Source organism: Bubalus kerabau, chromosome 6 (assembly GCF_029407905.1).
Source record: "Bubalus kerabau isolate K-KA32 ecotype Philippines breed swamp buffalo chromosome 6, PCC_UOA_SB_1v2, whole genome shotgun sequence".
Classification (NCBI taxonomy): Eukaryota; Metazoa; Chordata; class Mammalia; order Artiodactyla; family Bovidae; genus Bubalus; species Bubalus kerabau.
Window position 1 is genome coordinate 110,136,368 of NC_073629.1, and position 21,626 is coordinate 110,157,993.

At 56.0% G+C, this 21,626-nt stretch overlaps 1 protein-coding gene across 6 annotated transcripts in view; it reads left to right on the top strand.

The window, feature by feature from the left end:
- Window positions 1-21,626, top strand: part of STK40 (serine/threonine kinase 40) — a 38,654-nt gene that overhangs the window by 12,079 nt on the left and 4,949 nt on the right. For 2 of the 6 annotated variants that reach the window (XM_055586378.1, XM_055586377.1), the window contains exons 2-8: window positions 5,576-5,647; window positions 8,466-8,585; window positions 10,398-10,483; window positions 10,773-10,916; window positions 12,938-13,165; window positions 13,941-13,993; window positions 19,275-19,390. In XM_055586378.1, the coding sequence (XP_055442353.1) occupies window positions 8,474-8,585; window positions 10,398-10,483; window positions 10,773-10,916; window positions 12,938-13,165; window positions 13,941-13,993; window positions 19,275-19,390 (739 nt within the window). In that variant the 5' untranslated portion in view covers window positions 5,576-5,647; window positions 8,466-8,473. Of the gene's footprint in view, window positions 1-5,575; window positions 5,648-8,465; window positions 8,586-8,610; window positions 9,676-10,397; window positions 10,484-10,772; window positions 10,917-12,937; window positions 13,166-13,940; window positions 13,994-19,274; window positions 19,391-21,626 lie in introns of those variants that run through there. The other 4 variants (XM_055586376.1, XM_055586375.1, XM_055586379.1 and 1 more) reach the window with 3 other exon arrangements.

Sequence of the window (21,626 nt, forward strand, 5' to 3'; positions counted from 1 at the left end):
GCAGGAAAGCAGATTTTTTTGCTGGACTCAGCAAAAAGGGGGCTGGTCTTTCCCTTCGCCAGTGAGGGGTTGGTCCCAGTCTGCAGGCATGCCGTGAATGGGTTTCATTCCTCTGGGGGGTTTGCCCTCCAGCAGCCAACACTGTGTAAGCACAACCCCTGGCGATCAGCCCAGAACCGCCCTGCCCCGGGCATCCAGGCGTTTCTGACATGGGACTTTTCCTGGACAGACTGTTCCCAGCACCACTGCAGCCCGGTTACCCACAGCTGTGACCCCTTCTCTCTCTGCTCCTGGATTCTGGCTCCTGCCACGAGCTGGTGGACCATCCGTACTCTCTTCTGGGTCTCTCTGCCTCCAGCCCCTGGCCTCTCATTGGGTCTTCTCTGTCCCCTGCCCTAGTGTGGGTTTTGGTGCCTTCTGGGTGTGTAACAGACACTTCTGCACTCTCCATTTTCTCATTCAGCAGTGGGTGGATGCAGGGGCGTGGAGATGAACTGGGGTTGCTCAGCCTGGAGAGTGATGGAGGCGGGGGAGTCAGACATTAGTTACAGCACATAGGAGCAGACAGAGGGTGCTCTGGCAGCCAGAAGAGGAAGGGACTTGCTGCAGGAGGGGACACCTGTGAGGACCCAGGGAGAACAGGGCAGGGGTGTTCATGGCACACTCGGAATTGTGAGTCATTTGGTGTGGCTGCATTTATGGGGCATGGAAAGGCAGGGAAGCTGGAGAGGTAGCCTGGGTCTGGCCAGGCTTACTGAGGAGTTTGGATTTCTTCCTAAAGACCCCAGGAAGCGTTGGAGGACCCCCACAGCAGAGACAGATGGAGCTGGTGCAGGCCCAGGTCCCCGAGCAGAGGAGGAAGAGCAGCCTGCTGGAATCTGTTTGTCCAGCCTCAGTTACACAGGGCTTCCCTGGTGGCTCAGATGGTAAAGAGCCTGCCTGAAATGCAGGAGACCCAGGTTCGGTCCTTGGGTCGGGAAGATCCCCTGGAGAAGGGAATGGCAACCCACTCCAGTCTTGTTGCCTGGAGAATTCCATGGACAGAGGAGCCCGGGGAGCTATATATATAGTCCATGGGATCGCCAAAGGTCGTGCATGACTGAGCGACTAACACTTTAACTTTTCAGTTACACAGGTAGCTGAGGTGGGGGTCTTCTGATGGAGTTCCTGTATCCTTCCTGACGAGAACAGTGCCCCACCATCTTGCAGTGGGTGCAGAGACACCCTTTGAAGAAGATGCACTATAGAAAGCCGCCACCAGGTGGCAGACCTTGAGATTGCACGGAGACCTCATTTCCACCCCGCCCCCGCCCCCGTTCCCTAGGAAGAGTTTAGGGAACTCCTGTTCACACCAGGCTGGCTCCGCCCCACAAGGATGAGATTCCAAATTCTTCTGTGAGCTTTGTACCCACAAGAAATCCTTCTGAACCTGTGAATCTGGACAACAGATTCCTCCAGGGTCTTGGGAGCTGTTCCAGCAGGGTGCAATTTCTCTGTCTCCAGAGAGTAAATTCCAAACATGGTGACCCTTCACCTCTAAGCACTTCAGCATCTGTAAGCTAAGAACAGGGGCATTCTCCTATGTAACCACAGGGCAGTTTTCAAATTCAAGAAATTTAACATTGTATCATCTGATATACAGTCTATATTCAGATTCTGCTAATTGTTCAAAATATAACTTCTTCCCCTCAGGATCACCTGTCTCATTTATTTGTCCTGTCTGTAATCTCCTTCAAGTGAGACCAGTTCTTCAGCCTTTTTTTAACTACCTGACATTGATGTTTTTGACGCATATAAGCCTGTTGTTGAATGTTCCCTCAGTTTTAGTTTGACTCCTGATCAGCTTCAGGTTATGCATTTTTGAAAAAAAAAAAATTAACATCAGTAAGGTCGCTTCATATCAGGAGTAACATGATGTCAGATTGTTCTGTTATTAGTGATATAACTTTGCTCGTGTGATTAAGGTTGCAGTTTGCTTTTTTTTTAATTGTATATTTGCACATAGTGAGTTTCACAGGTCTTCTAACAATTCCGTCATTTTGACAAACGCACACACCTAGCCTTACGTCCTTTGGTAGCAGTTTTACAGCCCAGGATGTGTGCTCTGTCCCCTCCCACAGTCCTCTGCGAGAGAGCCTGGACCAGAGGCACCAGGTCTCAGTTCCAGGCTCCTTACTGCCCCCCAGCTGGATTATGATGAAGGAACTCATCATCCTGGGAAGGAAATGGCAACCCCCTCGTCTTCTTGCCTGGGAAATCCCCTGGACAGAGGAGCCTGGTAGGCTACAGTCCACGGGGTCACGAAAGAGTCAGACATGACTTAGCGACTAAACAACAGCAGCATCATTCTGGACAGTCTCTTACTGGGCACTGAATTGATAATTGCCAGCTAGTGCTCCGGCCTCTGCTCCCCCATGAACCAGTGAACAGAACAAGAGGATGAGATGCTGTGTGCCTCTGCCTAAAAGAACCGGCCCTCCCCTTGACCCACAAAACAACTGTACCCTGCCCTCCACTGCGGGCTCGTACCTGGTACTGCCCAGCACCCCTCTGCCTCCTCAGGAGCTCAGCCAGCCCCCAGGCTTCCTCTCCTCCCCACATTCAGTTGAACATGTCACTCAGGCTGCCCATCAGACCACCCACACCCACATCTACCCCCACCCAGCCTGGAGTATCAGACCAGCAGACAGATAGCAAGTTCAAGGTCTCTTAAGCCTTCAGTTTGGTGATCTTCCTTCTTCTGCTCCCCACCCCCGCTCCAAGTCAGTGCCTGACTATTCCTTTCTCCTTGGGCAGCAAGAGAAATTCAAAGCTGCTGTGTTTAAGCTAAGAAAAGCACAATTTATCATATGTTTGTAATATGCCAGTAAGTACTCTTGCTAACCCTTTTATGTGGGTCATCTCACTGAATCCTTAGGCCAGCCTTGTAAGGTGGATCCTGTACTCTGGGTTTTGCATATACAGAATAAGGATCTCATCCAAGATCTCATCATTAAGTAATGGTGCTGGGCTTGCTCTGACTCCAAGCATCCCAGCTAGTATGGGTTATATAGGTCAAGATGGTGATCCCTTTAGCTCGAGAGTGACCGGACCAAGCAGACGTCAGCTGAGGCTTGCTGCAGAACCACCACCCCCAGCCCCCACCCGCAGGCGCTGTAGTACAGATGTTGCTGTCTGTGCTGTGGCACGGAAACAACTGAGACGCATTGCTTTGACCACATTGTTCTGCCACCTGAGCGTCCTGTGGACAGAGACCCTTTTCTTCCTCCCTCCTGGGGTCCGGTGTGGGTGTGGCCACACAGAACCTTGACACATGTGTGGCAAATAGGGCTGAGGCCAGAGATGGGTGGGAGCACCTATGCTCACTCCCAGGTGCCAGGTGGGCTGGACAGAGGGGCAGGGTCCCTGCCTTCAGTAGACACTGCCAGAGATAAAGCCCAGAAGACAGAGGCCTGTACAGCTCAGGATCTTTTTATTTGTTTTGTTTTGACAGAGCCAGGAAACATGGGGGTGGGGATAGGGACAGCTTGAGTCCCGACACTTACCGGCTCAACGTGACCCCGCAGTGTAGACAAGTCCTTCGGCTCCTGCAGGCATTAGAAGCTGCTGACAGATCGTGGCCACCGGCTGTGGTGTCATCACACACATGCACACACACAAGTAGCTCACTGGGCTGGGGTCTGCTGTTTGCTCCACGCAGGGACCACCTGTGCACTCCGCCTGCACTGGTTCGGTCTGCAGGGTCACCCACCTCTCCAGGAGCCCCGGGGTGGCAGCAGGAAGCCTACCAGGAGGCTGAGTGCAGAACTGCACGTGTGGGCAAGCCCCGTGCTGCCCCTCATGTTTGTGGCTCTGTGCGTGTGTGAGTGGCCATCGCCGGGGACTGCATCCGCGCACCTGCATGGAGACCAGTGGGGGTGCTTCTGGGCCTCTCCTTGCCTCGGCCAGGCTTCAGTTGCTTTGTAGTTGGGTGGAGCTAAAGAAAGACTGAGCTGGGTAGGTCTCAGTACCCTCTCTCTTTGCAGCCCACTTCCTTGGGGGATTGGTGGTATGCCCACCTTGTTGAACCATGATCTGCCATAGGGTGCCCTGCCTGGCACTGCCCTGCCCAGGTGTCTTGTACGGTGGCACACTGCAGCCTTGGACTGGGCATCATGGGCCTTAGAACCTTGGGTGGTGCTGATGGCCCAGCCTTCCTTGCCTTCTGGGAGAGCTGAGCTCACATCTCCCAGCAGCTTTGGGACAGGATGACCTTAATGGCAAACGAGCAGAGTGGGGTGGGCATCGCCTCCTCTGGGTATGCTGTGATGCGAGCACAGAGCTGATGCCCACAGCTTGCTCCCCAGGTCAAGCAAAGGGAACCCCCACTTGAGGGTCGAGCAGCACAGCCTGCAGGCGGCGGGCATGCCTGCCCCTCACCCTCTTTTTTGCCTCACAGAGCAGTCTGCTGAATCCGGGTTCTGAGGGAACTGGTGCTGGCCTAGGAGGATAGCCCTGGAAGAGTGGACAGACTTAAAGCTCCAGAGACTTCCAAATCAGGCCTGCTGGGTTCTGGCAAGCTGAGCCATGGGCCCAGGAGACACCAGGCAGACAGTTCCTTCTTAGCCAGGCAGGGCCAGGGCCCGTCACTGCAGCCTGAGGACCAGTGTCTCTGGAGAGGCCTGGACCCAGGTCCTTCTGAAACCAGGGTGCCCAGAGCTTCCACATCGCACTCTCACTGTGAGGCCAGGATCCCTCGAAGCAGGCTCCCCGTGGGCGCGTCGGTGGCCCATATGCAGGTGTGTCTGTGGAGGGGACACAGCAGGATGATTTGGGGGCAGGAGACAGGAGGGTCTGTCCCCAGGGGGGGTTGTCTTTGCTCATTCCACCGGCAGGCCCACCACAGCTTCCGATTGCCCCGACCTGCCCCCTCACGCTGCATCCATTGCCTCCGTGGCTCATGTGGTGTGAAGGAACGTTCAGGAAGTGAAGCAGCCTTGCTGCCACTTCCCCTGCTAGCATCTTTTCCCTCTCCCTGCCCGTCTGCTCTCATCCTTCTGTCTGCCTACATCTTGGAGCAGTTCCCATGCCATTTGCTTGAGTTGAATCCCTAGTGGGGTGGGTGGGGTCAGGCGGAGCCCACTCACTGTCTGTGCTGCAGCTGCTCCCGTCTAGACCATGCCTGTGCGTGGGCGCCTAGGCAGCATCTACACGTACGATGACGCCACAGTGGTGCTCTCCAAGGATCCAGGAGGAGGGAGGGTGCTTAGTGCTCCAAGGAAGCCAGAGAACAGGGCCGGAATGTACTGAAATCAACTCATCTACCAGGGCAGGGCAGCTGACCCCATAGGAGCCATCAGCTACTGCAGGGAAGGTGCCCAGCCGCCCACAGAGCATCTCCTGGGCCCGGCAGTGGGGGTAATGGTTTTATGTACTTTTTTTCCTAGTTCTGAGGGAGTTTTAATGGTGCTAAATGGTAGGGGAAAGACATTAAGTATATGAGCACACAGATAAATACATAATCACAAAATATGGAAAGTGCTTTGTGTGAAAACTACAGGATACCAAGTGAGTGTGTGACCTGTTGGTGTTGCAGATGTCAAGGCGGCTTCTCTGAGGAAGTGATACTGAAATTGAGAAAGACGCACAGAAATTATCCAGTCAAAGGGTAGGAACAGTGTTCTAGACACATTACTGCCGAGCTTTTTAGGATTTTTCTAGAAGCAGTTGTGCTCTCCCCCTGCTCTTGTGTGAGTGACTGAGTCCACTACCAGCATGACCCTTGTTGGCAGGAGTCGTAGCTGAGCCTGACCATGGCTTCTGCTCTGTTTGGGGCTATTAGAGCCTACTGAGCTACCTGATCCTCATCACTCTCAGTGAAATCATGGGTCTGCTCCTCAGTGGCACAGCTCTGGAAATGAATTAGGGGCTGGATGGGAGGCAAATCTGGTAGATTGGACAAGAAGGGCATTGGGCCATCTCTCCTTCCCAGTTCACTGCATGGAGTCAGTCTCCTGGGGTTTAGAATAAGGGCCGGGACGGCAGCATGTGAAGAGATGTAAGCTAACTAGTGAAGACGCACCTGTTCTCAGAGGACTGGCTGCTGCTGCTGCTGCTAAGTTGCTTCATTTGTGTCCGACTCTGTGCAACCCCAGAGATGGCAGCCCACCGGGCTCCCCCGTCCCTAGGATTCTCCAGGCAAGAACACTGGAGTGGGTTGCCATTTCCTTCTCCAATGCATGAAAGGGAAAATGAAAGTGAAGTCGCTCAGTCGTGTCCGACTCCTAGCGACCCCATGGACTGCAGCCTACCAGGCTCTTCCGTCCATGGGATTTTCCAGGCAAGAGTACTGGAGTGGGGTGCCATTGCCTTCTCCGCAGAGTAGGGGCACCTTCTACGAATAACGGCAAAAACAAACTTAAGGAAAAGAAAGATTGATTGCATAGACATTTAATCTTTTTTAATTACAAAAAGTTAAAAGATTAAGGAAAAACTACATCCTATGGTAGTTATAGCCTTAATATATAGAGTTCCTAAAAAATCACCAAGACTAATACGCACAAAGCAGTAAAAAAAAAAAAAAAAATAGAAAAAGAATACGAACTGGAAATTCGTAAAAGAAATTCTGCATATAACCAGGAAGTATGTAAAACAAGTCCAACTTCATGAATAATTAAGGAATCACAAATTTAAACAATGATATGCTTTTTAATATTCATGAGATTGGCAGCTTTTTAAAATATGGAAATGCTCCTTCCTGATGCAGGTTCTGGGATTTGCTTCCCCACACCACCGAAGGTCTGTATATGGCCACAGTCTCCCTGAAAGCAGCCTGGCAGTGCTTGTCACACTCTTTAAAAATACGTGCCCCATTTGACCATCTCTTGGAGTTTATCCTGAGGGAGGCGGGTATGCCAAGATGTTATAACTGCTAATAAAAAATACAAAAAGTGGAGAGAATCTCAAAGTCCATGAATAGGTATGTGGTTTGATAAATCATGACATATTCTTACCAAGGAGACTCTTTCCAGTGGTGCTACAGAAGAATACAGGGATGCTACAGAAGACAGAGGGATGTTAATAAGATTTTTTTTATGACTTTATGAGATACATTATACATAACCATAAATGTACCCTCATCATACTGATATATTTTGGGTGGGAGACAAGAAATGCTTATAAATGGTGTCACAGTGGTCTAAATTTCCTTAATTAGAACTGTAAGCATACACACGCACACACAGAGGGAAGTCTGCTTGAATATTAACAACGATTATATCTTGGTGGTAATATTATGGGTATTTTCTAGTGTTTCTGCAGGAAACGTCAGTTACTTTTTTAAAAAGAAAAAATTATAGAAGCTTAGGCTGAGTGTTCCCAAGCCGTCCATGTAAAAGTAAAGGCTGCACTCCTAACGTGGCCTTCACCTTTAGATCTGGCCTCTGCTGCCCTCTCTGGGCCCTCTACCGCCACTCCCTGCCTCATGCCATGTACTCCAGCAACACAGGCTGCTTGGAGTATGTTGCTTCCATGCCATTCCTACCATGTACGTTTGCACACCCAGGCCCCTCGCTCTGGAACGACCTTGCCTCTTGCCCCACCCACTCCAGTATCACTCCTCAGAGAAGTTTTCCCTGAGCCCCTGCACCCACTCTGGGCCCGAAGCCTCAGGGCTGGGCAGGCGGCCTTTCCTGGTCATCCCTGGGACCGTCTGCCCTCCTGTGTGGAACTCCACTGTGTACACCTCTCTCTGCCCCACCTCCAGGACACTGTCTTCACGAGAGGTGAACTGCAGAGAGCTAGAAGGAGCAACTCCTTTTTGTTTTTTTAGATCCAAGTCGAGGTTAATGTCTTCTAGGATCTGGTTCCTGTGTCCCCTTTCCTTTTAGGGGAAAGGGGTATTTGAGGGGAAGGCCTGGTTGCTCAGATGGTGAAGAATCCACCTGCAATGCAGCATACCCAGATTCAATCCCTGGGTCAGGAAGATCCCCTGGAGAAGGGAATAGCAACCCACTCCAGTACTCTTGCCTGAAGAATTCGACGGACAGATGAACCTGGCGGGCTGCAGTCCATGAGATGGCAGAGAGTCAGATGTGGCTGAGGGACTAACACTCACTTTTTTCACCTCACTTCGAAAGCAGTCGCTCCAGGGCCAGCTCTCTGTCTCAAGAAAGCCCAGTTGGCATCCGCACAGAAGTCAGTGTCCTCTCTGCATCTGACTGGTCCCTTTGAGGTGGGCCAGCTGCCCACCTCTGTAGCCAGGACCTCCACCTGGAGTGCCTAATTAATCTGCAGTAAAGGAGCCATGGTTTTTTGTTACCAAGAACCTTCCATGCTCCTCTGGGAGAGGCAGGAGGTGGCAGCGGCCACAGAAACAGCAGCAGCCACTGTGTGACACACCCCCAAGTCAGAGCCTCGCAGGCTGGGTTAGCGTAAGGAAGCTCGCTGATTTGCTCAGTGAGAAGGCTCTTTTCTGTCTCGTCTAGAGCTGAGAATGAAGCGGAGAGCATCAGACAGAGGAGCTGGGGAAACGTCGGCCAGGGCGAAGGCTCTAGGAAGTGGGATTTCTGGAAATAATGCCAAGAGAGCTGGACCATTCATCCTGGGTAAGCCTCTGATGGCTAGGTGAGTGGGGGGCCGGGGCAGCACCGTCTGACCTGCGGACACAGCGCAGCGCTGCACCCGCCCCAGTGCGGGGCCCTGACCAGCCCTCTGTGGGTTTAAGCGGCGTCTGTTCGTGAGAGTGGAAGGCCGCTCCGCACCACGAGCTGCTGCTGAGTTGTAGCTCACCACCCTTAGAGCCAGCCGAGAGCTGGACAGTCTTCCCCGAGACAGTCCTATGCGTGCCCCCAGGATGTTGCCCTCGGGAAGCACACAAGCTGTCTTAGAACCCAAAGTCCATCTTCTAAGGCACTTCTCTGACCATTCATAGAGGACACAATGATTTTGCAAAACATTTGGTACAGCTGCAAACTTCTTATAAAATTGGCACCAAAATCCTGTAGAACCGGATGTTCCCAGTGGTCTGGAAGAGCAGCAGGGCCTTTCTGCATGATATTCAAGGCCCAGCAGCTCCACACTGCATGCGTAGGGTTGCAGGTAGGGTGGGTCCTGAGGACCCTGACTCTCCCAGCAGCCAGAGATTGGGTGTGAGTTTTGCTTTGGCACAGCATCTTGAACTTAGGAGTACAGAATAGTTCCAGCTCCAGTCACTCGGCAAATAGTACATGGAGCCTGCTACGTTCTGGTCCTGTGCTGTTTATCAGGGATGTAGCAGTGATTAAGACAGACAAGTTACTGGGGAGCTTCCTGGAGGTCCAGTGCTTGGGACTCTGTGCTTCCACTGCAGGGGGCATGGGTTCAATCCCTGGTCAGGAAACTAAGATCTTGCATCCCACATGCCTCCAGGCACAGCAAAAAAAAAGAATTGGGCGGGACAGTTGGTTGGAGACACACTCTGAAGCTAAAAATAAAGACCATAAAGTTAAAAAAAAAAAAGGCAAGTTCCTGCCCTCACTGAACTTAACATTCTAGTTACAAAAAGAAACAGTAAACAACACTGAGATCACCTCAGGAGCAGGGGGAGGGGCCGGGCCCTGAAGGCAGCAAACAGGATGACGTGAAACTGAGGGCCAGAGAGACTGGAGACAAGGAAGGCTCTGTATGCGGAAGGGACATCGGCTCTGACAGCCGAGGGTAAGAAGGAGCAGCCATGTGAAAAGCAAAGGGAAAGCACTCCAGACTGAAGGAACAGCAAGTGCAAAGGCCCAGAGACAGGGAAGGGCTTAACCTCAGGAATTAAAGAGTCCAGCAGAACTGGAGTGTGGTGAGGAGGGGTCAGGGAAACATGATCCATTGAAAGCTGGACAGGAACCAAACCATGCAAGACCTCGGAGGCCAAAAGGTTTCGATTGCATATTGAAAGCAGTGGAGCGCTGCTCAGGTCTTTCAGCAGTGCAGTGGCATGGTGACATTACCTGATTTATGCTCTGAAGGCTCAGGGCGCTGTCACAGACCAGTGAGCAACGTACGTCTCCAGGAGTACAGAAGTTCCCAAACGCTGATACATGGCCGCATCAGACCGCCCGGGGAGCCTGTTCAAGGGACAGTTTCCTGGCTCACCTGGAGCTGGTGATTCAGAGGGCCCAGGTTGTAGCTGGGATCTGCTTTTAACACATGCTCCTCGGAGATTCTAGCACACACCTGGTGCTGAGAGAGTATGATAACCAGATATGCTCAGATGGAGGCACACACAGCGCTCCACTTCGGGAGGCGTGACCATTTTCTCAGTGGGTGTGAGCCCTGGTGTCCTCCAGGAGAAAAGATCTAGCCAGAAGCCCACGTGGTGGCATGATGGCTCGGTGCCATGGTGGACAGGGTGCCTGAGAAGTAAAGCCAGCGGCTTGTCTGTGCCACAGGTCCCCGTCTGGGTAACTCACCTGTGCCAAGCATCGTGCAGTGCTTGGCGAGGAAGGATGGCACGGATGACTTCTATCAGCTGAAGGTAAGTGAGGCACAGGGTGTGGGGGCCGGGGACCCCAGGGCCCCGTGCTGGCCCGGCTCCTCCGCCCTCCCCTGTGAGCAAGAGCAGCACCACTTCTTCCCGGGGGCCCCGTGTGAACATCACGTTGCCTTCACGCCAGGAAAAACCACTTCGCTTCATCCACACACATGTGGGTGGATGTGCCGGGGTGGCATGGGAGGACGTGAACCCCTGCTTCTCCTGTTCTAGTCCCTCTGCTTGGAAAAGTAAAGGTTGTGGGGTTTTGCTTTTGTGTGTGTGCCTTCCTAAGATCCTCACCCTAGAGGAGAGGGGCGACCAAGGAATTGAAAGCCAAGAGGAGAGGCAAGGCAAGATGCTGCTGCACACCGAGTACTCCCTGCTCTCCCTCCTCCACACGCAGGACGGGGTGGTTCACCACCACGGGCTCTTCCAGGTAGGTGGCACCTCTCCCGCCCCCACCCCGGCTGGCCCTGCTGGGGCCACGTCGCACGAGCTCTTCCAACCTCCCTGCATGCAGAGCAGCAGGACTTCCTGACTGGCGGCCTGGAGGTCTGGTCACAGCGCTCCTGCCATGATGGTGGCCGCCTAGCGGGAATGCACCCGGCTTGCAGGCTTTCTTTGAAGAGCCGCTTTTCCGAGAAAAGAGGAAAGCAGGAAGTTATTTAAAGACAAGGGCTCTTTCTAGCTATGTGGTCAGGAATCGGCCAGGCCCGGGTGGGAGGGAGGGCGATGAGGAAGGCGGGGTGGGGAATTGTGGATCTCCGTGATTGCTTTTGGTCCCAGTCCTGCTGCCTGCCTGGACATTTCAGCATCTGCAGCAAGGATCCCTGGGCCCCATTCTCAATGTCCCCGGTCCCTTAGGAAAAGTACTGATTAGCAACTGGTACCCTGAAAAGAGCCTTCCCCGGGGCAGAATTGAAATTCCGGCTCCAAAAATGAAGTGAAGAACCAGCACTCTGAATGCTGGGGGAGTGGGTCCTGTTGACGGCCCCCGCGGAGCTTCTGCAGCGCCTTCAGCACCAGACACGCTGGCCAGGCCCACGCGTGCTTGATGGGCCTGGTGTCAGGGAGGGCACACAGGTTTTGAAGCAGGCAGTTCTGAATTCAGGTGATGTGACCTCGGGCAAGTCACTTGCCAAGCCTCAGATCCCTCATCTGAGAGCCGTGACAACAGAGCCCACCTTGTGTGGTGCTGGGAGGGTGAATGAGAGGGTAGAGAGCCCTGAGCTGCCGAGTCGCACATGCTCGTCACTGCTGTTATTTCAGGCAATAAAAGCTCCTTGTTGGCTTGACTTCTTGAGGAAAAATAAGTGGAAAATGCCTCCCACCCCCACACATAGACCCCACCAAGGTCTTCATTCTTAGATGTGCACTGAAAGGCACCTCTGAAAACTTGTGTCCCTTAAACATGAAATCAGATGGGGGGTGATGATGATTTCTTAGTATTTCATCTCTGGTAGCTTCCAGAGCTTGGCCTTGGTGTCTGTCATTTTGGATAAGAGACCCTGAGTGGTGAGAAGCCTCTCTCGAGTCCTCTGTGTACCAGACACTGTGCTGGGCCTCTGGGGAAGGCAGAATGAAGGGTATGATCTGCCTGGGAGAGGAATGTGGAGTTCCCTCCCCGGGAGCTTCCCAGCCTGCTGTGCTGGCGTGGAGGCCTCCTCGAGCTGCTGGATAAGAGTCCTCCTGTTGCGCCGTGTTTCCTCGCCCTTGGCGTAGCTTTTTAGCAAGGAAGGTACATCCAGAACTACCACCCTTAGGGTTGGCAGCGGTGTCAGCTTACCAAGCCCTGCTTCATCGATACCCAGCCCAAGTGCTTACTACGTACTTGGCATGGTTGTGTTTTCTCTCTACACCCCTGTGAGATAGAAGTTGCCAGGCCCCCTTCACAGATGAGGAACTAAGAACTTGGAGAGGTTAGCCAAACTTCCCCAGGTCCTGCAGCTAGGACAAGGTGGAGCCAGAGCCTGAAACCAGCCATCAGGGGCCAAAGCCATTATATGGCCCGGGAGTCCTGCATCCACGTGAAAGCAGTTGCCTTGAACGCACAGAAGTAGCTCCCACCACCGTGGACACCGGAAGGAAGTTTCCTCCGTCATTGCTGGACTCCCTGGGAGAGCTAAGGGGGATGGGGGCCCTGGGGCCCTGAGGTGCTGCCTGCACATGGCGCTCAGGGGGCTGCCAGCACACTGGGCTCTTAGGTGCCAAGCCCTGACCCACACGCTTTGCAGTAGGACCGGAGGCTGAAGTCTGACCCGCGCTGCTTCAGCCTGGGCCCTGGCTGGGCCTGGCACTGACGCAGAAGCGGGGCCGTGGGGTCCATGCCACCCAGATGTCAGGCCCCCACCACTCACACACATGCAGGCTTGTTCTAGGCTCCAGTAGAGCCCCAGGCCCCTGGCCCTGGCCCTGCTGGGCCCACGGCCAAGCCCCGGTCTGCGCCCTTCCTCCCAGGACCGCACCTGTGAAGTGGTTGAGGACGCCGAATCCAACCGAATGGTTAAGAAGATGAAGAAGCGCATCTGCCTCGTCCTTGACTGCCTCTGCGCGCACGACTTCAGCGACAAGACGGCCGACCTGATCAACCTGCAGCATTACGTCATCAAGGAGAAGAGGCTCAGCGAGCGGGAGACCGTGGTCATCTTCTACGACGTGGTGCGCGTGGTGGAGGCCCTGCACCAGGTGAGGCCCCGCCCCGCGGCTCCCTCCTCTGCCGCGGAAAGCCGTCCTCTGCTGCCACTGACCACAGCAGCTCTGTGCTGCCCTCGCCCAGTGTGCTCTGCAGCTGGGACGTCCAGAAGGAAAGCGGCTGGATGCCACACCTGAGGACACAGTGGGCGCAGGCCTCAGCCCACGATCCTGGGGCGGTGCGGGCAGCCCAGCAGAGTCCAGCACAGTTATGTCCATCAGTTGAGAGGCTAGGGGTGAGATACCCACTGGGGGCAGCCACAGCCTGTCTCTGAGCCTTTCTTAGGGTTGGGGGCGTCAGGAACCCCGAGGTTAGGAGAGCCTGGGCGGCCTCCGGACAAACAGCTTCTGTGGGCTGAGCCTGCGATACTCAGTCATCAGAACAGGGAGAATTCACCTCTGACCCCAGATCTAGGCAGATGCTTAGGATTTGGTGGCGGGCGGGGGTTGCTTTTGGCTTTTTTTATGGGATGTCTGGTGGAGGCAGAGAGAGGAGTGGTTTTCTCCGTTGGCGGCTGCCTTAGTGGAAGAAAGAACTGGAGTAAACACTGTAGATGGGGCCGAGACGGCCTGGGCTCACATGCTGCCCAGTTCATGCGCGTGGTCAACGAGGCCTTAGAGTGGTCCTCATCTGTCCCTGGCTTGCAAATCGAGTCCCAACCTAAAGAGGCGTGTCTCCCCCCACATGTGGAGGGCCCGCCTCTCACAGGCCGGGCGCACTCGGGCTCCGAGCATCACAGTGCAAACCGCGCGCCTGTTGCTTTTCCAGAAGAACGTCGTGCACAGAGACCTGAAGCTGGGGAACATGGTGCTCAGTAAGAGGTGAGCGTCGCCGTGCTCCCACGATGGAGCCTCGGCTTGGGGCAGGCCACACGCTGTGTCTCCCGGAGCCCCGCATCCCCACGGGGAGCCTGACTCCGCCCAGCCCACCTCCCCCAGGAGCCCAGCCCGGGGATGGGATGCCTGCTTCTGTCCTCTGCCGCAGGGTAATATGGTGGTTGCACAGAAGGGGAGCCTTGGGAAGGGTTTTTCAGTGGTCTCCCTAGTCCATTCATTTGTCATGCCCAATGGGTGCCCAGTAAATGACTATTAAAAACAGGCCAACGGGTGACAGAATGACAGATGAGCAAAGCAAGGCTTTGTCATGGGACAGGTTCCCAGGAAACAGACTCTGAGATGTGTGTGCAGGACGTTTCCTGGGCGCACGCTTGGGGAGGAGGGGGCGAGATTGGGCTGAGGGAGAAGCTGAATTCTGGGCAGTCACGACAGGGCCTCCGCCTGGAAAGCCAGGTGGCCCTTCAGACGTTCCGCATCAAGTCAGGGGGCGCATGGCCCTGTACCCCGGCTGCAGCCCGCTACTGAATTGCAGGCTGTGCCTGGGGGCATAGCTTAGGGCAGGGCAACTTCCTCTGGCTGAGAGGACTTCCTGGAAAAGGATGACTTTCCCAGCAGCAGGGAGAGAGCACCTCCCTACTGGAGGGGATCTGGGCGGCTCACCCCAGCATCCTTGGTGAGCCAGTGGCGGAGGGACATCACGTGAGGCCCCGCCCCGGGCTCTTGTCCCACTCAGGCAGAGGATCTGGGCCCCTTCCGAGTAACCTGGCGCAGTGGTCCTCCCACCTCTTTGGCACCAAGACCAGATCGTGGAAGATACTTTTTTCCACAGACAGGCATAGAGGATGACTTTAGTTCCACCCACCACTCACCTGCTGCTTCCTAACAGGTCACGAACCACCACTGGTCCAGGGGTTGGGAACCCCTGATCTGGTGCAGTGGTAGATACACCAGCCACGCAGGGGCCCAGGTCTGGCGGGCGGAGCTCACACCCTGCGTGTCACCACAATCCTAGAAACGTGGTCCCCTGATCTCCCTGAGCCGCTCACCCTCACCTCTCTCAGTCCCGGTGTTAAAATGGGTCAGAGAGCTTACAGATGGCGGGCCACACACCCCTCGTGGCAGAAGTGGTGTGGTGGGGGAATTTGTCCAGAATGTCATTGCCCATCCCGTAGTGGCCTGGACCCACTATCCCTGTGAAATGGCCAAAGCCACAGTGGTCACAGGACAAGGAACTCTGGGGAGGGGCCTGGGGCACCAGACCTGGCAGTGCCAGCCCCAGGCCCTCCGAGCACAGCCTGTCTCCAGCCCCACCTGGCGCTGGCGCAGCAGACAGCCTTCCTGGAGCTCACCGCCTGGTGGGGGTGACCAGGGAGCAGGCGTCACTATGTTGAGGCCAGTGTGCAGAGGACGGAGGGGCTGAGGCTCTGGCCGTCTCAATCAGTTTCTGAAGGTCAAGCAGAGGTTTGCCAGCCTGAGAAAACAGTGAAAACCTGGTCCTGGGAGCTGCGCAGGGAGGAGGGAAGATGGGAGTTCCAGGGCTGAGTGAACCCTTGAGCGGCCGAGAGAGGGTTAGAAACCCGGGAGGGGTGGCCCCGGGGGTCACACCCAGCTCCCCACACAGCACTGCCGCTTGGTTACCCTCGAGGCCCTGAGCACGCGCCCCTGTGATTATTCACCCGTTCCGTTCGTCGTGTATTGAGAAGCTGCTGTGGAGCCAGGCACTTTGAGTTTCCGCATCCTCATCTGTGGAAGCAGAGATGGTTACGCTTCCCTGCAGACACTGGGCTTCCCAGGTGGGCTAGTGGTAAAGAACCCACCTGCCATTGCAGGAGACATAAGAGACACGGGTTCGATCCCCTGGGTTGGGAAGATTCCCCTGGAGAAGGGCATGGCAGCCCATTCTGGTATTCTTGTCTGGAGAACCCCATGGACAGAGGAGCCTGGTGCGCTATAATCCAAGGGGTTGCAAAGAGTCAGACATGATGGAAGCAACTTTAGCACGCATGCATGCAGATACTGGCTCCAGACATGAGACTACTTACAGGGTTTGGCCCCTCGTAAGCGTGCTGGATGCGAGCCAGCCAGGCTGCAGGCCTGACGTGCTCTCCCTCTGGAGATGAGGCCCACTATGTGGTGAGTGGCCGGCAAGGATGTCCCACGGAGCCCCGGCCCCAGCTAGGTGGTGCACGAGGAGAGGCGGTGTCGTAGAGCACAGACCATCCCAGCCCTGGGAGTGCGTTGTCTTCATGTTGGGGGACTGGGTCCTGGCCCGCTGAGGGACGCTGGGTGCCATCAAGGGCTTCTGCGGTGCTAATCAGACCAGCATCACAGGCCTCTTTGTCTCCATTGGTGGTTTAGCTACCGGCTCCCATTTTTCCAGGGCCCCTAGGTTCTGAGAACGTAGTCAGAAGGCCCTACCTGTTTTGAGTAATGCCAGCATTGCGATAGCAGCTCTTTCGTGAGTGTGTGTGCATGTCTGTGTGTGTGTATCATGTGCGTGCGTGCGCACCCATCGGTGTGTTTTCTTGGGACTGCAGAGCACCCACACCTCATCAGACCCTGTTCTTGGCAGCACGTTCTCTAATCCGATAATTCCTTTGCTGCATCTTGGGCAGACAGATTCTGGCCGCCTCTCGCTTGAGTCATGGGTGCCAGGAAGGCATGGGAGGTGCTGCGGAGACCCGTGCTGACCGTCCAGCTCCTACTCCCAAGTGTCCACAGGCACACCCCTCCCCGCTTGGGGCCTTGCTGTCATCCTTGAGAGTCAGGGGTGGGCCTGGAAGAGGTCCAGCCCCCTCTGCCTATCAGGCCAGGCCCTAACTCCAGCTGGAGAGGCAGCAGACAAGCTGGAAGCACCCAGCACATCGGAGCGCTCCCAGGGGAGGAAACAGGAGAAGGGTTTGTAAGGCAACTGGGACAGCAAGTTCCCCGGCTACGGATGAAGGGCAAGGGTTACAGTCCCCTCTTGGGGTTACGTGAGTTTCACCGTGGGTTCTTTCTCCATCCTCCTTTCTTTCCGCGTGGGTGCGTGTGCACATCCAGTTTCCTAGAAAATGAGACACCCTGTGGTAGCCCAGAGGCCATAGCTGAAGGGTGACTCACTGAGCAGGCCCTGCTCACGCCGAGCCCCCTCCCTGCACCCCTGCCACCCTCGCCCCTCCTGCCAGGACCAGCCTGGGGGGTCTGGGGTCCCCGGGATCAGTGCTTCACCAACCAAAGTGATGGTGGCAGAGCAGGGAGCGGGGTCAGGCATCGGGAGGGCTGGAAGCAGACTATGCGGTTTCCTGTGGGAGAGGCTCCAGCTCAGTCCTGCCAGCCTGCCCTGCAGATTCTCAGCCGAACTTTCCTCGAGCCCAGTGCGCAGAGGGCTGCCCACAGGGTAGAGCAGAAGGCCAAGGCGGGCAGGTGCGCTCCAGGGCCTGTCGTCGCAGGGTGGCTCCTCTTGCCCGCCGCCTCTGCACAGTCTTCCCCCGGGGTCTCCAAGGGTAACCCGTGCCAGCGGTGCCCCCGTCTGAGGATGAAATATACTCGCAGCTGGCCCTGGTCATCAGTCACTAGTTGTCAGGCCCTGGATTCAGCGCTTTCCCTGGGATCTTCTTGTTAAATCCCAACACAGCCCTGGGAGTTAGGTGCTGATATTTTCCGTTTTACAGATGAGAAAATTTTAGGTTTAGCAAGAAAGTAAATAACATGCCCAAGATCACCCAGCCAGGCAAGGGCAGAGCCAAGACTGGAACCCAGGGATCTGACTCCCAAGCCCACCAGGCTATCCCCCGAGTTGTCCTCCTCCCAGTGTCTTGGGCCTCCAGCTGCCATGGCCAGCTCTGACCATGGAGAAAAAGCAGGGTGTATGCTCTCTGGGGCCCTCGTGGATGAGAGGCCTTAGCAGTCCCGTGGACAGTGACGAGGGTGGGTCCAAGCGGGAGCAGTTCCACTTCTTGACGTGACCTGCGCCTGAGACCCTTCACCACCCCCCGTCTCTGGCTCTTGCTGCCCTGGGGGCCACCAGGCTGGTTTCTGTGGCATGTGCCAGGGCAGGCCTGTATGGAGAGCGAGAGTCAGCGTTTCCATTTGGAACGCCGGGGACAGAGCGGCCTTTGTTCTTGCACCAAGCCCTTGCCAGCAGAACTCCCCGAGAAAGCTAGAGGGCTCTGAGAGCCTCACGCACGAGGGCCCGGTGCAGCTTCCCTTCCCACCATCCTCCCAGGCGTCCCTGCCCAGCCTGCTGACACGGGAGCCAGCACGCAGCCTTGCTCGCCTGTGGGTGGAGAGGCCCCTGCCTCCCCGCACCGCCACTCCATATCCGCAGGGGTGGCAGACTGCATCCCCTCTGGGCCGCCGACTTTTGTTCTCGTTGTGACTTCCTAGAAAGGATCAGAGCCCAAAGCTCTTCTCACCACGACTCTCAGATGGGGGTCTCTGGTTTTCTAGTCAGTGCAGAATCTCCAGTACCAGACAAGGGGTGAGTTAGCTTGGATGGAACGGAAGGGAAAGTCAGGGGCTGGGCACCATCCAGGGACCCCGTGGGCACCTGACCAGTATCACTCAGGGTGCAGACTCTGGGGGTCAGAAAGACCTGGGTTGGATCCTGCTCCTCTGCTCACTAGCTGTGTGACCCTGGACAAGTCCCTCCACTTCTCTGGGTGTCCTAACTGCATTCTCTGTGGAGTGGGCAATGAGAAAGTCTCCATCATAGGCTGTTGTGAGGCGTGAATGCAAACAGCCCCTGCTGGGCACATAAGCCCAGATAAGGGTCTGCTCTCAGTAGGCATTAGTGTTTAGCACGGTCAGTGATAATGTGATAGTACTTAATCCTAAGAGTGATGACTGAAGGAATCAGCCCCCGGGGGACACAGTGGTCCTCAGGGAGGCCTCCAGGACTCTGCCGGACTTCCTCATGAGTGAATGAGGGAGCTGAACTACCTCCAGTCCCTCCCAACCTAGATACTACGTGGGGTGGTTTGAAGAAATCTCCGCAGTTGTTCCAGACCCTAAGCTGTAGCCCCAGGACTCAGGGGAGCACCCTGAAGCTTCCCTGGGCAGAGTGACTCGGGTCCCTGCGGGGACAGCTCACCAGGTGTCAACCCTGGTGACTGGCCTGTGTCCGCACCCCCAGTGGCACTCCCCACGCAGCCCTGGAGAAGACGAGGCGGGTCAGGGGAACAGAAGAGGACGTGGGTGTGGTTCCTCTGCCCCGGGACGAAGTGGGGGGCAGCCGGGGGTACAGACACCGAGGTTTGTTCACTCTCTGCCTCCCGCCCCCCAGGACGCATCGGATAACCATCACCAACTTCTGCCTCGGGAAGCATCTCGTGAGCGAGGGGGACCTCTTGAAGGACCAGCGGGGGAGCCCTGCCTACATCAGTCCAGACGTGCTCAGCGGTATGTGCGCGGCACCAGCAGCAGCCCCCGGGGGCCTTGCCCAGCCAGACTGTATCTGTGCCCCGGGCGAGGTGCTGGGGCTCCAGTGGTGGCCCATCCAGGTCCAAAACGTGGGGTCTCATGGAGGAGGATGGCAGTCAGCACACTAATTACTCTGAGATCAGTGCTTGGAAGGACAGAAACATGGTTTCTGTGAGTGTGAGGAATAGGCACGCGAAGGCTTTCAGCTGTATCTTGAGAATAATAGGAGCCCACTGGGGAGGGGGTGTGCCTGGGCAGGGGCAGCACCACACATGTGAGGAGCCCCCTGAGACCCCCAAGGCTCCTCTCAGAAAGTTCAAGGGGAGACGTGTGGGGGCCCAGCCACGCCAGGCCCGGCAGAGGCCCTGTTGAGAAACATCATCCTTGATTTCAAGTCCAAGAGGATGCCTTTGAACAGGTCTTCACAGCGTTTACTGTGATGAGACTTGCATCTCAAAGATACCACTCCCTTTGTCTATTTGTTCATCCGTCTATTCTGCTGGTATTTACTGAGGGCCTGCCGTGCACAAGGCTCCGTTCTAGACACTTCGGACACAGCAGGGAACAGACAGACAGACACCCCGCCTCCACGGCCGGGACGGGCAGCAGTGCCCAGAGCAAGTCAAGTATGGAGCTGCCGCCTTCTGATCGTGCCGCTCGTGCCGGAGGCTGCGCTGAGCCATGCGACAGGCATCATCTGTTTAAAACCACGCAGCTACCCCATGAGGTAGAATTTTTACAGATGAGAAAATTGAGGCTCGGAGAGACCAGACCTCTTGTTCACAGTCACAGCTAATAGTTCACCAGAAAACTTAGGCATCCCCCTCCGCCAGGGCTGCCTTCTGCCCAAACCCACGCTCCTATTTCACCATAGGCTTTCTTTCCTTTCTTGCTTGTCCTTCGCCAAACTGAGGTTGCTCTGTCCTGATCACTCCAGCGGCTCACCCCCGCTGCCATCCCTCCGCTGTGAAGGTTCCAGGGTTGCCTCCGGGCCTGTCGGCCCCGCACTCACACCTGCCTCCCTCCCCGCAGTAACAGTTGTCACCTGTCTTCCCGGGAATAGGCCGCTCTCACTGGCCACAACCATCTGCCGTCTCCTTGGAGGCCTCCCCCCGAGGGCTCTGCCGGCCCAGGCCTCTCACACGACGCTGCAGGGGGCAGTGGTGCCACCTCCCGGGCCTGGAGCTCGGGGTTGCAGTCACAGTGGCCTCTGCGAGGAGGATCTGGGTGCCAGGGCTGTATCCCCGCTCCCTGAGCACCCCTGCCCCACAGCCCAGCCTGGATACACCCTGCATGGGCATCCGAAAGGCCTCCCTGGAGGTGCAGAGCCAGGAGGAAGACCCAGGCCCCTTCCTCGGCCCAGAGCTGTGAGGTGGGGTCTGGGACTGGGTGGAGGGACGGGCTGCCTCTGGTGGAGTCTCCTCAGCAGCCAGGCCAGGTGGTCTCCATGTGCTGGCACTCCCACCTGCTGCCCGAGGCCTCTCTCGGGCTCCTCCAGACAGATACCAGTCTTGGAGAATGAAACAAAGGAGCCCCCCTGCCTCAGAAAGAGACCTGGACCGGAAGACCCGAGACCAGGCTCTGAGACTGGCCGTGTTAATTACGCAGCTGTGTGCCTTGGCTCTCAGCCCCCTCTCTGAGCTTCAGTCTCCTCCTGGGTTAAAAGCTGAAAGCAGTCCCGCCTCCCCCCATTGTTAAGAGGATGAGGTGGGGTAACTCAAGTGGGTTCTGATCTCAAGTCTGCCTTTCATTGATTCTGTGTGCTAATAAGCACAGACCTCGGCACCAGGCCTTGCCCCCACAGTTCATGGTCTGGTTAATACCTGTGTGACCTTGGGAATGGTACTGACCTCTCTGGGCCTCTAGTTTCTCATCTCTGGCATCAGGATGATAATAGCCCCTACTTCCTTAGGTTCCCGTGGCATTAAATAAGCCCTTAACCTAGTGTGTGGCTCAATGAACCATAGCCGGCATTGTCATTATCAAAACAAAAGCTTGAAGTTCAGTGTTCCCTCAGAAGTCAGAGCTCAGGGAGAAATCGCCTGATGGTTAGAGCTCCCAGGAGAGCTCATCTGCTGATGGGGCTGGACCAGCACCCAGGAGCCCAGGCAGAGCGGGGCAGAGCTGGTGCTGTGGGGAGGCGGCGTGAGGCCTGCCCCAGGGGTGGGCTGCACAAGGCCAGGTGAGACCCCTTCTCCTCGTGGAGCACGTGAGG